We start from the raw sequence: 17,778 nt of genomic DNA on the forward strand, positions 1-17,778 counted from the left end.
ACATGCATCAACCAAGTCAGCGAGCCTGACCACCCGATCCCGTTAGTCGCCTTTTACGACAAGCATAGTCGGCTTTCATGGCAAGCATGGGTTGCTGAAGACCTATTCTACCCCGGATCTTCACGGGTCCTCTGTATGTAAATTTCATCAAAATTGTAATATGCGAACCATGGCATAATGCATATTTATTACTTCCATATGATACTGACAATATGAAAACACATCAGGGTAATAATCTCTTCACCATGTAACAGACCTGTGAAGATCTGTCTGAGAACTGGTCATCAGCAACCTATGCATGTCATAAGAGGCAACTTGCAGGATTGGGTGGTCAGGCTCGCTGATTTGGTTGATGCATGTCATTGTATCCCTATTGAGTGGATCGATCCTCCTGATATCAATCACTGGATTGTCTTGCCAGACTTGATTATTTACAGACCACTGTCATGTATCTGGAATATTGCTGATTGTGGTTAAACAACAAACAAACAAGTCATCATAGGATGTGTATATATATATATATATATCCTATGATGACTATATATATATACTCAAAAGACATTAAGAACCACAAATCATTCAAATTACTACATTTGATCTGTCACTCCTCCCACTGAAGTTACTATATATGCTGTGGTGTCCACTACATGGATAGAGTTAAGTAATCTACCCTACTTCTCATATGATTGTGGATTTGCTGACAGAAACGCAGACAATGGGGAGACTTCTATCTACTTAAACTTACCTGAGCGTTAGATGTTAAAGGAACATATCCCTTCTGAAACTTGTTTCAATTCACTAAGTTTGAGGACATTTAAAGGGTCACTATTTTGTCACTTGCCTTTGCTGCATCATAAGGTCAAGGTTCAAACAGCATTCCTCAGAGTTTAAATTTTTACCAAGTAGCCATATGGATACAAGTATTTTTTTCTGAATTTTAGACAGTAGACAAATTGAAATTTAGGTCGCATTGGCGATCATTTTAGTCGCAACTTTGAGGCCTGAACAGGCTGGAAATGCTTGAATTTCATGGTCTGGCCTTAACCTGAAATTTTAAATTTGAATCTCAGAGAAGGACTCAGAATTTTGATGGAATTGCCCAACGGCTTTACATTAAGCAACTATTGTTAATTCACTTTGCAGAGTTACGCCCCTTAGGCCTGCAAAAAACCTATTATCGGGCTGTAGGTTTGAGGGGGCTGGGGGGTTGGAAAACCAAATTTGCCCTGATTATGTTTTTGGGTTTCTTAGCCCCATGTCCATGGATATCATTTCATGAAAGTGGTAAACATCTAACACCTGCATCATTTCATTTTTTCTCCCACATTAACTGACGTACATGCTGTGATATAACTTACATACTGACCCATCGGCAATAAACCTAACACTCTCACTGTGATTATGATCATCATTGATTAGATCTGAAGATCAGCTACAACAGCCTGAAGTGTGACTTCCGAGATGAGGCAATCAACAAGATGCAGTTCCACCTGACTGTGCCGACTGAGGGGGCAGCGTTCGGTGAGAACAACACTCTGTACGCCATCAACAAACACACCAAGAAGATCTACAGTGTTGCTGTGCCTGAAACTAAACCCAGGAAGGTCGGTAGCTCTTGCATAGGTTAAAACAAATGATGGTCTTGGTTCTCAGGCACTGCCCACACCATTAGTTTGTATGCTTGTTTATGTAGGGAGGCCCTTTCCCAGGTTGAAGGTACACAACTGTTTATTTGGTTACATACTGGTTTGACAAGCAACAAAAAACGAAACAAAAAATACTGCCCGCCCGCATTTTATCTTTTTAAGCCTTATTTGTGTGTCTTGCAGTTCCTTAGAATGTAATTGTTGGAAACGACTTTGATTGGCGTATTAGGAGTTGTATCATATGTGAATAGCTGGAATTTTACAAGTTGAATGGACTAGACACCGGAATGTTTTTTTGTTTTTTTTTGTCTTAATGCCGCACTCAGCAATATTCCAGCTATATGACGGCGGCCTGTAAATAATTGTGTCTGGGACAGACAATCCAGTGATTGATATCGTGAAAAACTATCCACTGTGCGGGTGAACATGGACACGCAGTCAACCAAGTAACCAAGCCTGATCATTGCTCACAATATCACTCACTGGATTGTCTGGTCCAGACTCAATTATTTACATCTTCTACTTAGTTTCTACCGGTTTCAGTTTGCAAAACATATTCCTTTCTAGTTAAACAACCAATGCCAAAATACAATTACTCGGGACTAAGGTAGAATTCTACTTGCATGTTCTTTGTACTTAAAGGACTCAGGTTATCTTGCTGTAAATGATGATGAATAAATATAGAGAAGGATGCAACAAAAGTATCTGCGTATCCATTCTTTCTAGTTGCCCTGTTTGTACTTAACGAGATTCAACTGTAGACTGTTTCATTGTGATTTGTCAAACACCTGGATATCATAGAGTAAAAATCAGATTACTAATGGATTTCAAACAATGACATGATGGAGGGTGTTGCCATGGTTTCAGACGTCTAGTTATTGGTCAAAAAGCATATCTGCAAAAGGGATGTATACTGATGTGGGCAATACCACAACACTTTCCCCAGAGAGGGAATTTAACCTGAAACAGAATAGTGGTAATGTAGAAAGGATGCCCCCAAAAGCCTGAAATTTTACAAGTCCTTGGGAAGCTGTTAACATTAGAAAAACTTACTCCTTCATCAGTTCATTATGTACCATACATGATGTTTTCATGGTGTAACCTATATTTCAGATGACCAGCCCTGAGGCGTACTTGTCAGCTGAGACGGAGTTCACAGGTCATCAGCTGGCTGGAGCAAAGATCATGCTGTCCCCTCACAACAGGTGGCTGGCGTCCTACGGCACTGATGGCTGCATCATGCTCAGAGCCAAAGGCAGCATGGTCAGTTGTGCATACACTATATAGGGGTCAAGTGCATGGTCAGTTTCGCATGTACTGTAGAGGTCAAGTTCATGGTCAATTTCACATACGCTGTAAAGGTTAAGGTCATGGTCAGTTTCACATACACTGTAGAAGTCAAGTTCATGGTCAGTTTCACATACACTGTAGAGGTCAAGTTCATGGCAAGTTTCACATACGCTGTAAAGGTCAAGGTTATGGTCAGTTTCTCATACACTGTAGAGGTCAAGTTCATGGTCAGTTTCACATATGCTGTAAAGGTCAAGGTCATAGTCAGTTTCACATACACTGTAGAGGTCAAGTGCATTGTAAGTTTCACATACACTGTAAAGGTCAAGTGCATGGTCAGTTCCACATACACTGTAATGGTCAAGTGCATGTCCAGTTTCACATATACTGTAGTGGTCAAGTTCATGGTCATTTTCGGATACACTCTATAGGTCAAGTTCATGGCCAGTTTCACATACATTGTAGAGGTCAAGTTCATGGCTAGTTTTACTTGTAACGGAAAGCCTGTGAACCAAGAACACATTTTTAGAATGACAGTTATATTTGAATAATGAGTGGTGACAGTCAGCATAGTTATAGTTGCATGTTGGGAGATGGGAGTTATAATACTCTTTGTCAAGCAGAAATGAAATGGTTCTTTGCTTGTACACGTGTATGCAATCCTGAGACCCAAGATTATATAAGCTACTCAAAAGTAGTTAGCGAACACCCAGTTCTTTCATATGACTATAGTTAATATGTCATGGCATGTATGATAATTAGTCACCCCAGGACCATGTGTCTCTTCAGGACCGCCATGTCTCCATCATGCCCCATGAGTATAATCTAGACGGGGTCCACACCGCCACATTCTCCGAGGACTGTCACTACCTCCTGTCCTCGGGCTACGATGGAGTCCTCATCTGCTTCGCGTGGAAGTGAGTACTAGTCGTTTTTGGCATTACACCTGTAAGTATGATTAGGGCACTTTTTGTTCTGTCCCATAGGATTTGAAGGACCAAAATTATAAATGGACTTATTATTGTACATGTTATAAAAAACAGAAACTGAGCATCTTCTTCTCTTTACAGCTTCACATCGACCAGAATAAGTAAATCCAAATCAGCTATAGACATAGCTCGGGCAAAGAAACTCACCATCTTCTTCTCTTTACAGCTTCACATCGACGGGAATAAGTAAAGCCAAGTCGGCTATAGACATAGCTCGGGCAAAGAAACTCACCATCTTCTTCTCTTTACAGCTTCACATCGACGGGAATAAGTAAAGCCAAGTCGGCTATAGACATAGCTCGGGCAAAGAAACTCACCATCTTCTTCTCTTTACAGCTTCACATCGACGGGAATAAGTAAAGCCAAATCGGCTATAGACATAGCTCGGGCAAAGAAACTCACCATCTTCTTCTCTTTACAGCTTCACATCGATTGGAATAAGTAAAGCCAAGTCGGCTATAGACATAGCTCGGGCAAAGAAACTCACCATCTTCTTCTCTTTACAGCTTCACATCGACGGGAATAAGTAAAGCCAAGTCGGCTATAGACATAGCTCGGGCAAAGAAACTCACCATCTTCTTCTCTTTACAGCTTCACATCGATTGGAATAAGTAAAGCCAAATCGGCTATAGACATAGCTCGGTCAAGGAAGGCACGGCTGATTACCTTACAGCAACAAGAAGATGACTTTGTTCAGAGTCTAACTGAATGGAACGTACCAGAGCCTGTGTCTCGTTCTACATCTGATCTGCAACAGGAAGAGAGGGTAAGTAAAACCAAGGCACATATGACCATTCAGAACAGTCAGTGACAGACTCAGACACAGACAGACTCGGACATAGACAAACTCAGACATAGACAGACTCGGACATAGACAGACTCAGACATTCCTAGTAGCTGAAAGCATGGATGGAAACTGATCAGACAAGAGTCTTTAATTTTGTGATCATATTCATGTTGTGTTGTATCCATCCTTAAAGCATGCTCATGGCTCATCCACATGACCAGCTCATCCTACCTGGTACCCATTTACTGCTGGTCAAAGAGGGGCTTGTTTCGAGACTCCACATGTTTCTTGATCCTTGATTCAGTGTTAGGTAGAATTCAGTGTTTCCCAAGAAACTGTCAAGCATCCATCCTGCCAAACCCATCCTACTCCTTGCTGATGGCATTGCTTAGCGTCACCTGATGAACTGTAAAATACCCCTATGAAGACCCGGGTTAGAAATGGTCTTCGTATCTCGTAGCTTATAATGCCAAGCAATTGGATGGCTATCGTTTACTAAATCTGGATAGGACACTTCCAAAAGAGTCTGTGTTTAAATTGGTCTTCAGCAACCCATGCTTGTTGTAAGAGGTGAGGTGAAATTAGGTTTAACGTCGCGTCCAAGATTATTGCACTTATATAGCGACGTGCATGCATGTGTGTGTGTGGCTGCTTGTACTAGTCCGGACTGATGCCGATTTATAGTGCTAGCCCACTGAGATACCATGCTGCAGTTTAACATGAATACCCCACTCGGACACAGTATGCTGACTCCGAGCCGACAAGTCCTTGTTTTAGCCCCTTAATGCCGAGCGCCAGACAGGGAAACAACAAGTACCACCTTTTAACGTCGTTTGGTATGACGCGGCCGGGGATCGAACCCCAGACCTTCCGCTCTCTGGGCAGACGCTCTACCACTAGACCACGGAGGCGGTCTGCTTGTTGTAAGAGGCAACTAATGGGATCAGGTTATCAGACTCGTTGACTTGGTTGATGCGTGTCATCATATCCCAATGGTGTGGACCAATGCTCATGATGTCAATCATCTGGTCCAGACTCCATTTTCTACAGCCCACCGTCATACAGCCGACATATTACAGAGTGTGGCGTGCAAAAACAAACTAAAAAAACAGACATGTGAAATAAACACAGACCTTGTACCAGCAGTTGCTGGTAGTTCTGTGGTTGCCGTGGTGACCAGATCCAGTGTTTAGCCCTTATGATATATCTGAGAGTCACCAGAGCCAAATGCCACAAGGGTACTGGTATGACACCCTGGGGAAGAACTTGCTGAGAAGTTAAGATACAAAGATCTCCATGTTTGATAAGTCTGCAGTCATAGCATGCATGGCCTCATCCCATCATGAGTTGTCTACCCTTGGTTAAAACTGTTTTAAAAATGCAGTGCAGTAGTTTGGACATGGAACTATTATGTTCTGCCGGTATTGAAACTGGGGGCATGTGATTCATTAAATCTCTATTTTCAGATTCAGTGTTTATGATTTGTTCTTAATTTGAACATATATGACTTTAAAGAGTAAATAATATGCACTTAGAAAAAACATTATGTAGATGTTATATGTTGTCAAAGGAGCATTTACGAAGCAGTGAACTGAATATTGATAACAGTGAGTGAGTCAAAATCTCTTTTACTGAATGGGATAGAATTATGATGGTGACCGATTCTTCATTTAACATTTTAGGCTCAAAAATGCTCCTTTGAACAAATTCATATTTTTTATAGAAGGCATGTGTTTTAAATAATCTTATAAGTTTTACTTATATTCATAGTCATTTAATTTATATAATTTGAAAATATACTTTTTAATCTATTTCAGAACTTAATTTGCATAATCGTAGTTGCATGAACATGCACATGTCATTATTATTTATAGAGGAAATGAATTTTATCAAATCATTGTAGGAAGGTCACTGTTAATGCATGAGTTTGATCACAATTTTGCACACAGGAGAGGACAGAGAGAAAAAAGCAGGAGGCAATTGACCAAGATATTATCTACAAAACGCCTACTCCTACGCCTAAGGCGGATGCGACTTGGTTAGAGGAGCGCGAACTCGAGGTTTGAAAACTAGTTGTCACTGACAACGCTATGCTGCTTAATCTTGCCTTCGCTTGACTGGGAATACATTTCTGCATATTGAATGTATCCTGTCAATTTCGTTGTCAAATTGTAATTCTCATGATTTATAATCTGCATTGTAATGTCTGCACTTATTCCGTCTGTTAATGAAAAATTTCTTTTCAGTACTAAATATTTGATTATATTTAGACATGACTGCGCTACCTGATTCCAAGTGCATTGTAATTGTCACTTCACTGCGAATAACTTCTGACAAGCTAAAGCGCCTAAATCATATCACGCTCTGTTTATATCACTGTTGAATATATTATACTTTATATTGTTTCCATATTGTGTTAATCATGATTGTTAATATCAAAATCATTTTGACAGATATTTTCATTCTTTTTAATATTAAATGTTTAATAATTTGTTTATCCCATTTTCAGCTTTCACTGAAAACTTAACATTGGCGGATCCAGAGGTGGGGCAGGGGTCTGTAGCCCCCTCCCTCTGGATCTACATATGGTCCATACCTCCCCTTTGGGAGTATGTTGTAGGCAGTAAATATATCTGAGAAAGGATTTTGATATTTTCACCCCTCCATTTTAAAAATGCTGGATCCTACAAGGACCTACAAGGATTGCATGTAGCATAATCCTTGTATTCCTCCCCCTTTGCAGGCTCTAATAGATGAAGATCAGCATTATGCGGATACCAAGACAGGGCTTCGGACCCAGATCAGAGACATCCGGAGAACTGTGAGTTTCAGGAACCATAGTACACACTCAGCAACCTCTAAAAATTTTAACTTAAGTCAATAGTTTTCTTTAAATTAATATTTGTTGGGTTGATGATATGCAATCAGCCTAAAAACTAAATCCATCTATGCTACAATAAGTATACACTGACAGGGAAAAATTACAACCTAGAATTCCAAAGGTTTTAGAAAAATTTAGGAACAGTATTTGTTATCAATGCAAAAGACTTATCATTATGAAAAGTAATGTGATTGGTGGTATAAGTTTATGAATGACTTTTTTTGTATTCCCTTTAAACTTTTCCTTGTCTGTTGTTAAAGCACAAACATTTACTCTTTAACTGTGAATATGTAGACCTATGTTTGATCTTATGTTGTTGTGGTGTCCTTGTCTAGGATCACTGTGTTGACATAGATTTGTGTGTGTTGCAACAGATTCAGGACATGATGAAGGATAATGAGATTCTGCCTGACATTGAGAAGCTCGGCCGACATGAGTTTGATCTGGATGTAGACGAGCAAACCAAACTACAGAGTCTTGGAGACACCGAGATATCCAGGGTAGGCATCAGCAGGGTGTAACTACATCAGCAGGGTGTTACTACATCAGCAGGGTGTTACTACATCAGCAGGGTGTTACTACATCAGCAGGGTGTTACTACATCAGCAGGGTGTAACTACATCAGCAGGGTGTTACTACATCAGCAGGGTGTTACTACATCAGCAGGGTGTAACTACATCAGCAGGGTGTTACTACATCAGCAGGGTGTTACTACATCAGCAGGGTGTTACTACATCAGCAGGGTGTAACTACATCAGCAGTGTGTTACTACATCAGCAGGGTGTTACTACATCAGCAGGGTGTTACTACATCAGCAGGGTGTAACTACATCAGCAGGGTGTTACTACATCAGCAGGGTGTTACTACATCAGCAGGGTGTTACTACATCAGCAGGGTGTAACTACATCAGCAGGGTGTTACTACATCAGCAGGGTGTAACTACATCAGCAGGGTGTAACTACATCAGCAGGGTGTTACTACATCAGCAGGGTGTAACTACATCAGCAGGGTGTAACTACATCAGCAGGGTGTTACTACATCAGCAGGGTGTAACTACATCAGCAGGGTGTAACTACATCAGCAGGGTGTAACTACATCAGAAGGGTGTAACTACATCAGCAGGGTGTAACTACATCAGCAGGGTGTTACTACATCAGCAGGGTGTAACTACATCAGCAGGGTGTTACTACATCAGCAGGGTGTTACTACATCAGCAGGGTGTTACTACATCAGCAGGGTGTTACTAGATGAGCAGGGATGTTACTAGATGAGCAGGATGTTACTAGATCAGCAGGGATGTTACTAGATCAACAGGGATGTTACTAGATGAGCAGGGATGTTACTAGATGAGCAGGATGTTACTAGATCAGCAGGGATGTTACTAGATCGACAGGGTTGTTACTAGAACAGCAGCGATGTTACTAGATCAGCAGGATGTTAATGGATCAGCAGGATGTTGCTAGATCAGCAGGGATGTGACTAGATCGGCAGGGTTGTTACTAGAACAGCAGGATGTTACTAGATCAGCAGGGATGTTACTAGATTGGCGGGATATTACTAGATCAGCAGGATGTTACTAGATCAGCAGAGATGTTACTACATCAGCAGGGTTGTTACTACATCAGCAGGGATGTTACTACATCAGCAGGGTTGTTACTACATCAGCAGGGATGTTCCTACATCAGCAGGGTGTAACTACATCAGCAGGGTTGTTACTACATCAGCAGGGATGTTACTACATCAGCAGGGTTGTTACTACATCAGCAGGGATGTTCCTACATCAGCAGGGTGTAACTACATCAGCAGGGATGTTACTACATCAGCAGGGATGTTCCTACATCAGCAGGGTGTTACTACATCAGCAGGGTTGTTACTACATCAGCAGGGATGTTCCTACATCAGCAGGGATGTTACTACATCAGCAGGGTTGTTACTACATCAGCAGGGATGTTCCTACATCAGCAGGGTGTAACTACATCAGCAGGGATGTTCCTACATCAGCAGGATGTTCCTACATCAGCAGGGATGTTACTAGATGAGCAGGGATATTACTACATCAGTAGGGATGTTACTAGATCGACTGGGTTGTTACTAGAACAGCAGCAATGTTACTAGATCATCAGGATGTTACTAGATCAGCAGGATGTTGCTACATCAGCAGTGATGTTACTACATCAGCATGGATGTTACTAGATCAGCAGGGATGTTACTAGATCAGCAGGGATGTTACCAGATCAGCAGAGATGTTACCACATCAGCAGGGATGTTACTAGATCAGCAGGGATGTTACCAGATCAGGAGAGATGTTACTACATCAGCAGGGATGTTACTAGATCAGCAGGATGTTACTAGATCAGCAGGGATGTTACTAGATCAGCAGGGATGTTACTACATCAGCAGGGATGTTACTAGATCAGCAGGGATGTTACTAGATCAGCAGGATGTTACTAGATCAGCAGGGATGTTACTACATCAGCAGGGATGTTACTAGATCAGCAGGATGTTACTAGATCAGCAGGGATGTTACTACATCAGCAGGGATGTTACTCAGGGATGTTACTAGATCAGCAGGGTGTTACTACATCAGCAAGGATGTTACTACATCAGCAGGGTTGTTGCTAGACTAACGATGTTGTTACCAGCCTGGCACATCAGTGATGTGAATGTAATATTGTATTTGTAAACCTTGTTTTAAAAATTCATTTGAGTAACAATGAGTGACTTTACTCATTGAATCTTTCTTGTTTTCCAGGTGAGAGAAGAGATCGAGTTCGACAATCTGGCCAAGATGTACCTACGAGACATGATCAAGAAGGAGTGCTGGGACGAAATGAAGGTCAAGGGGAGAGCACTCCAAGTAAGAAACTCTCGCCAACAGGAAAGTTTAAATGGGTCCCATAACAATGCATTGTCCAGAAGCAAGGGAGTTAACTGACTAGGAAAGTCCAGTTTCCACCCTTGCCAAACTAGGCTGGTATTATGGAGTTTGGCTGGACTAACGAGTCTATGCATAGCTAATCAAATTTGCGTAACGAAATCGATATCCAGTTTGTAAACTGCCATCCAGATTTTGGTCGATTGCAGGATTTGCATAGCATGTGTACCACCAACTCGGCATCAACAGATATTTTCCAAATCTTGTGATGTTATTAATCAAGGTGCTCACATGATTTGATGCACTTCGCGAAGTAAGACCCATTTTAGAACAGTGTAGATTTTGTTTGTCGATCAGATTGTCTAGACTGGCGCCATCATTTTATTTGAAGCAATTGCAAGTGATAAGAGAAGTGGAATCTGATTGGTCAATAGATGGGACTTTAAAGGGACAAAACTTGTAATAGCCGTTGGTGGCTCGAGTCTGGAAATTCCAGCCTAGTTCGACAAGGGTGGAAACAGGACTTTTATAGTCAGTTAACTCCCTTGCCTCGGGAAGATGATAGCAATGTTTTTGACAATGGCAAACATGATAATCTGTAAAATGAATTTGTTGAATGTTTTCGAAGTGAAACTGTACACATGGAATCTATTGCAGGCTTTCAACTCAAACCTCGAGGTGTCCAACTTCCCCATGAAGGAAAGGTCAGAGCCTGTAGTCCAAGCTCTAGAGACTGTTACTAAGAGAAGGCAGATTGAGATTGCTGAGCTAGCTGTAAGTATAATACAGATGAGATGTTGGAGAGATGCTCAGAGGTGTCAGGCACTTTATCAGTTTGTTGTTTTAGCTCAGGAAATATTTTTATTTAGCTTGCTTTATGGATTTTTTTAAGGAAAATACCTGATGGTAGGTGAAAAACAAGCAATTCTTATTGTGTAAAATTAAATTCTTTTTTATTTAGCTTGCTTTATGGATTTTTTTAAGGAAAATACCTGATGGTAGGCAAAAAACAAGCACTTCTTATTGTTTAAAATAAACATTCTTTTCGCAAAACATATTACTTCGACATGGAAAAACATGTCTGATGAGTGGTAACCACTGCGGATTGGCAAAGGGAATTATAGTAGCCTCCCTTCCCATATAATAATGTTTACGATACTTCTTCATTTTAACAGTAGATGTCAGGGAGCGGAGAATCGGAGTAATGTTTCTATCAGATTGCTAGTTAATAATTCTTGCAAACACTTAGAGCTTGTTTATGTTTGTTTTGTAACCATTGATGCAAAATTGTTTATAGTGGGTCCTTGTCTTTTTGTGTGCAATAAGCTCTCTTATCAGTGGGATGAAAAAGTGAAGCCACTAATATATCACAATACAGATTCCTGTTTCCGCAATATATGTATACAATATTATTCACTTAACTCTCATACTGTGTGTCATTGAGATATCGTACAATATAAATTACTGTTACTCTTGACTTTTATAACCAACTTTATTTTTGTTTCAAAATTTCAGGCACGGAAACAAGAAATAGAACAAGGCCAAAAACCTTCATCTCACGTAAGTAGAGTTTTATGTGCTGAATTCATTTATATTTCCCAGTGTATCATTAATTGAGCAATTCCATGAGGTGTGGTTGGGTAGCCTAGTGGGTGAAGCGTTTGTTCATCACACCTGAGACCCGGGTTAGACACCCACATGGCTACAAAGTGCGGAGCACATTTCTGGTGTCCCCTGCCATTAGAATGCTGGAATATTGCTAAAAATATGGCGTAAAACCATACTCACTCACCCATGAGATTATGTGGAATCTGTCACATAGCGGATGAAGAACTATGTGTTGAATGAGGAAAGCACAAGTACCACTCTTGTCCTTTCTTGTGTATTACAACCTATTTCAAGCTGTCACCAATTAAATGCACTTTTCTAACCCAACTGACTTTTCAATCTGGTGAAAAATACTTTTTCAGATGTTTGATGACATCAATATGCAGTTGACAGATTATTTATATTTTTAATTCGTCATGTTCACATCTTCAATATGAACATGACTAATCCATAATCATTAATATTTCTTTATAAATGAAACAAAATGATTTTATAATCTAATTTTTGATTAAGCTAGAACCAGAATCAGTTGAAGATACTAGAAACGTATTACGTTTTTTTCATCTCTCATCACTTGTCAATCATCTGTCAATTTTTATCATGAAGCCGAAATACAGTCAAAGGCCTTATTCCGGAGCATCAGAGTTTGTGAGTCAATGTTCAGACAACTTTGGTTGTGAGATTTATGTTATTTTATTTACATCTTTTTAGATTTTTTTCACAAGCATGTATCATTTCACTGACTTCAATTTCATTCCTACTAATTCTACACAGTATTTTCCAGATCTTTATTTTTCTGTATAGCAATGGTGGTTTTTACAGGTTTATTAAACAATTATTTCTTTCTTCATATTGCATATTATATTTTGTTATTGTAAGATTTGGGAAAATGAAATATATGAGCACAGGAGGTAATGTTACATGAACTGTCTAATCAGCTAATCAGCCTTGAAGCTTCCAACATTTTGGTAGGAGTGAGCAAAGCAGTCAGACAATCATGTCTGAATTCTGTGTCTTGAAAACGAATATAATTGGGGAGTTCCGGATGCAAAAATATAAAGCTGAATTATTTTGTTGTTGTGGATATTTTATACATCCTGTCGATTCTAAGGACCCTGGCATCTACACCCAAAAGGGTGTACTATCAAGGGTGTACTCTCGAGGGTGTACTATTGAGGATGTACTATCAAGGGTGTACCTTTTAGGGTGTACTATTGAGGATGTACTATCAAGGGTGTACTATTGAGGATGTACTATCAAGGGTGTACCTTTTAGGGTGTACTATTGAGGATGTACTATCAAGGGTGTACTATTGAGGATGTACTATCAAGGGTGTACCTTTTAGGGTGTACTATTGAGGATGTACTATCAAGGGTGTACTATTGAGGATGTACTATCAAGAGTGTACTATTGAGGATGTACTATCAAGGGTGTACTATTGAGGTTGTACTATTGAGGATGTACTATCAATGGTGTGCTATTGAGGTTGTACTATTGAGGATTTACTATCAAGGGTGTACTATTGAGGTTGTACTATTGAGGATTTACTATCAAGGGTGTATTATTGAGGTTGTACTATTGAGGATGTACTATTGAGAATGTACTATCAAGGGTGTGCTATTGAGGTTGTACTATTGAGGATTTACTATCAAGGGTGTACTATTGAGGTTGTACTATTGAGGATTTACTATCAAGGGTGTATTATTGAGGATGTACTATTGAGGATGTACTATTGAGAATGTACTATCAAGGGTGTGCTATTGAGGTTGTACTATTGAGGATGTACTATCAAGGGTGTGCTATTAAGGTTGTACTATCAAGGGTGTATTATTGAGGATGTACTATTGAGGTTGTACTATTGAGGATGTACTATCAAGGGTGTGCTATTGAGGATGTACTATCAAGGGTGTGCTATTAAGGTTGTACTATTGAGAATGTACTATCAAGGGTGTACTATTGAGAATGTACTATCGAGGGGGAACTATTGAGGGTATACTATCGAAGGTGTACTATTGAGGATGTACTATTGAGGATGTACTATCAAGGGTGTACTATTGAGGTTGTACTATTGAGAATGTACTATCCAGGGGGAACTATTGAGGGTATACTATCGAAGATGTACTATTGAGGATGTACTATCAAGGGTGTATTATTGAGGATGTACTATTGAGGGTATACTATCTAGAGTGTACTATTAAGGGTGTTCATCTGGGTACACCTGACTAGACCTTCTATGGGTGTCCTCTGATCTTCATGCAGAGAAATTGTATTGATGCTTTACATTATTGCTTGAACAAAATTTTTGAATACCTCTGGATTTAAGAAAATAAGAACTTTTTCCCGATTTTGAACAAAATAAGTTATGTTTGGCCTTTTGTCTGCCAAGGAAGGGGTGGGGGGGGGCTTAGTTTGGAACCCTAGATAAATGCCTGAACCATGTATAACTCAACACCTAGGAGATCAGCATGGCTCTGTTGTTATGTTTACATTGTGTTTGCATGTTTTATTTCATAGTTATGTTATCTTTTGATCAGTAGTTTACTATTTCAAAATGTTTGTAATAATCCAGATATTGAAAATGATTATATTTTAGCATTCACTATATTGTCACAGCCAGAACAATGCGATTATTTGTTTGTCAAAATGGCTGCCTGTTTTTTCATGTGATGCTTTAATGGAGAGGTTCTGTGACTATACTGACCATGATAATGTATAACAATGATAATGAATATACCGTATTCGACGCAATAAGCGCCCCTCTCTAATAAGCGCCCACGGCGCTAATTGTTTACATATTGACTAGTGAACAATCCCAATTAGCACCCCTTCCGATTGATCAATGTACACAAGACTTATTTATTCGCGTATAATACGCACTCCTGTGTTATATGCACCCTTAATTATGGGCAATGAAATTCTGGAAAATATATCTGTTCTACATAAACATTTCAGGCTGTCAGCATAAACCACGAAATTTATCTTTCATCTCTGTTTTTTCCACCAAAATAATATTCTAATTAGAGCCCCCTATTTCTAATTTGAGAGCGCCCTGGGCGCTTATTACATCGAATACGGTAATACAGATATAAACACGATTATCCTGCATGGGAAAGAAATTTCCTACAATGTGGTGAAAGCGAAAAAAGTGCAGACTCTTTGAACCCTACTTTTTGAATATCTGTTCAAGGAGCAATAAGTATGAGATACAAGGTAGACAGAATTGACTTGCTTCTATGTTTGCGAGGAATTTGTCACTTTATGTTGTTCTCAGTTCCACACTTTTGACCTAAGAGTCTGACAAACAAATAATCACTTTATTGTTATTATGATAATGTCATCCTCTGATTACCTTGCAATGTTCAAACAGATCTTCAACCTGAGTAGTTACACCTTTAACATGAAATTCCCAACATAACGTCGGTTAAGGAAGTTGTGTTTAGCATCGCTAATTGGTACGGTGAACGGGAACCTAGTTTTCAAGAAGCATTGTTCAGTTTAAAGTGGAAATGTGAAACATATTGTCCTCCAGATAGTAAACTGTCAGATCCTTCTTGTTGAGGGTTAATGGTACTTGTCCAGATTTTCACGAACACTTATTTTGTGGATTTTCAGTGTGGCAAAGCTATGAGTATACATTTTCCTTTCCGATCACAAATTGGTCCACTTTGGAACACATGATGGACCTTTGATATAATACATCTTCTGTGATTCACACTGAAGTTGATGATGAAGAAGTTATTCATCATCCTGTAGTTGGAACATTAGAAACACTGCCTTGTTAAGATCCGATCAAGTGCATGGTGTTAAAGGTTGAGAAGCTGATTGTGAATTGTATATCACAGGATGACGATCTGGGAGAGGGAGAAGAAGGAGAAGAGGACTCTAAGGAGCTTCCTTCCACAACGGGCAGTCTAGGTTAGTACTGCAGACACTGTTTAAGACTGTCTGAGTGAGTGAGTGAGTGAGTGAGTTGGGTTTAACGCCACTTTTAACAGTACTCCAATTATATCACGGCGTGTCAGCTTAATGTGGGAGGAAAGCCCGAAGTGATGCAGGTCTCAGACATTTACCACTTTGGTAAAACCCACGAGCACGGGTATGGTGCTGACAAACATAGAAACCTAATCGGGGCGAACCGGGATTTTTACCGACAATCATAGGTTTCTGGCATGCCCAAGGGATGCAACTCTGCACAGCGAATCACGGCGCCCTAGACAACTGGGCCACCCGTGTGGTGATAACTGCTTGTCAATTATAAAATTAAGAAAAAAGGAAAAACATAAAACTTATGGATAAAACTTCTGATTATTGCATATGGCGATGTTTTGATGTAGACTCTACAGTTTGATAACGATGTAAGAATCTACATCGTAACAATAATCCAGAAGTTGTTATCCACAAAGTTGTATGTTTCTCTTATTGTGCTCACCAACTTCTAGAATGCCAATCAAACAGTTCAATATTTCACTGACAACAGCCATATTTATTAGTTATATTTTCTGTTGAAATTTTGGTGTGTCCTTTTTCAGGGATATCAAATGTAACCTTCCCTTTTGTGTGAAAATTGTGAAGATGCCTATCTTTAGGTGTGTGACTGTGTTCCTGCTTTGATAAGAGTACTCCAAGAGGAATCCAGGTTAGAACAAATCCCCAGCAACTTATGCTGGTTGTAGGAGGCTTTTGAAAGGATCTGTGGTCACGCTCAGTGACTTGGTTGAGGGCTTCCTATTGTTATCTGCTGGCGTGAGTCATTGCTTATAGTATCAAGCCGGGAGTGTCTGTCCAGACTCAATTATTTACGTCTTATACTAGTAGCTGATATATTGTTGAGTGTGGATTTAAACATCACACAAACAATCAACAATGTGTTCTTTCTGTGAAGGTGCACAGTTCGGTGGAGGAAGTGATCTGTTCTACAGCCAGTTTGAACTCCACACTCGGGAACAGAAGACAACTCAGATTATTCTACTGGAGGCAAGTAATTGGGCAGTGTGAAGCTGGGTATCACTGGTGTTGTAAAGGGAACGGCCGCGTCATACCAAAAGACGTTAAAAGATGGTACTTGTTGTTACCCTGTCTGGCGCTCGGCATTAAGGGGCTAAAACAAGGACTGGTCGGCTCAGAGTCAGTATACAGTGTCTGAGTTGGGTATTCATGTTAAACTGCGGCATGGTATCTCAGTGAGCTAGAACTATAAATCGGCATCAGTCCTGACTAGTACAAGCAGCCACACACACACACACACACATGCATGCACGTCGCTATATAAGTGCAATAATCTTGGACGTGACGTTAAATCCAATTTCACCTCACCTCACCTCAAAATCCTGGATCCATCTCTGTATGCTGTCATTGTCCTAGAACAAAAGGTGTATTTCTTATAGCAGTTGGTAAAAGTGTGAATGTTAATCTATAATTCCATTTTTCTATTCCTTTCAGGATGCCATCCACCGTATCAAGAATACGTTCAACAAGGAATTTGATGAAGTTTTTGGCAAGAAAGAACAAGAAATCAGTAAGATCAAGGAAAAGAACAAGCGTATCGTAAAGATCATGGAAGACTTGGACATAAAGGAAGAGGTCGTGGACTATGAGCTCGGTGCCCTCGAGAAGCCAGAAATGCTTCTAACAGTGGATGACAGTGAGGTAAGGCATCACCTTGAAGTAGCTACTACTTGCCACATTTCCTATAAACAATACAA

At 39.9% G+C, this 17,778-nt stretch overlaps 1 protein-coding gene across 2 annotated transcripts in view; it reads left to right on the forward strand.

The window, feature by feature from the left end:
- LOC124147210 (cilia- and flagella-associated protein 43-like) overlaps positions 1-17,778 on the forward strand; it is a 51,590-nt gene that overhangs the window by 20,075 nt on the left and 13,737 nt on the right. Inside the window, exons 14-27 of one of the 2 annotated variants that reach the window (XM_048381465.1) lie at positions 1,420-1,604; positions 2,760-2,909; positions 3,726-3,853; positions 4,517-4,691; positions 6,662-6,772; positions 7,456-7,533; positions 7,968-8,093; positions 10,346-10,450; positions 11,126-11,242; positions 11,984-12,028; positions 12,683-12,724; positions 15,919-15,991; positions 16,959-17,050; positions 17,516-17,722. In XM_048381465.1, coding sequence (XP_048237422.1) covers positions 1,420-1,604; positions 2,760-2,909; positions 3,726-3,853; positions 4,517-4,691; positions 6,662-6,772; positions 7,456-7,533; positions 7,968-8,093; positions 10,346-10,450; positions 11,126-11,242; positions 11,984-12,028; positions 12,683-12,724; positions 15,919-15,991; positions 16,959-17,050; positions 17,516-17,722 — 1,634 coding nt within the window. The remainder of the gene's footprint in view (positions 1-1,419; positions 1,605-2,759; positions 2,910-3,725; positions 3,854-4,516; positions 4,692-6,661; positions 6,773-7,455; positions 7,534-7,967; positions 8,094-10,345; positions 10,451-11,125; positions 11,243-11,983; positions 12,029-12,682; positions 12,725-15,918; positions 15,992-16,958; positions 17,051-17,515; positions 17,723-17,778) is intronic. The other variant, XM_048381466.1, reaches the window with a different exon arrangement.

The sequence above is a fragment of the Haliotis rufescens genome, unplaced genomic scaffold, assembly GCF_023055435.1.
Source record: "Haliotis rufescens isolate VD_foot unplaced genomic scaffold, xgHalRufe1.0.p SCAF_39, whole genome shotgun sequence".
Taxonomy (NCBI): domain Eukaryota; kingdom Metazoa; phylum Mollusca; class Gastropoda; order Lepetellida; family Haliotidae; genus Haliotis; species Haliotis rufescens.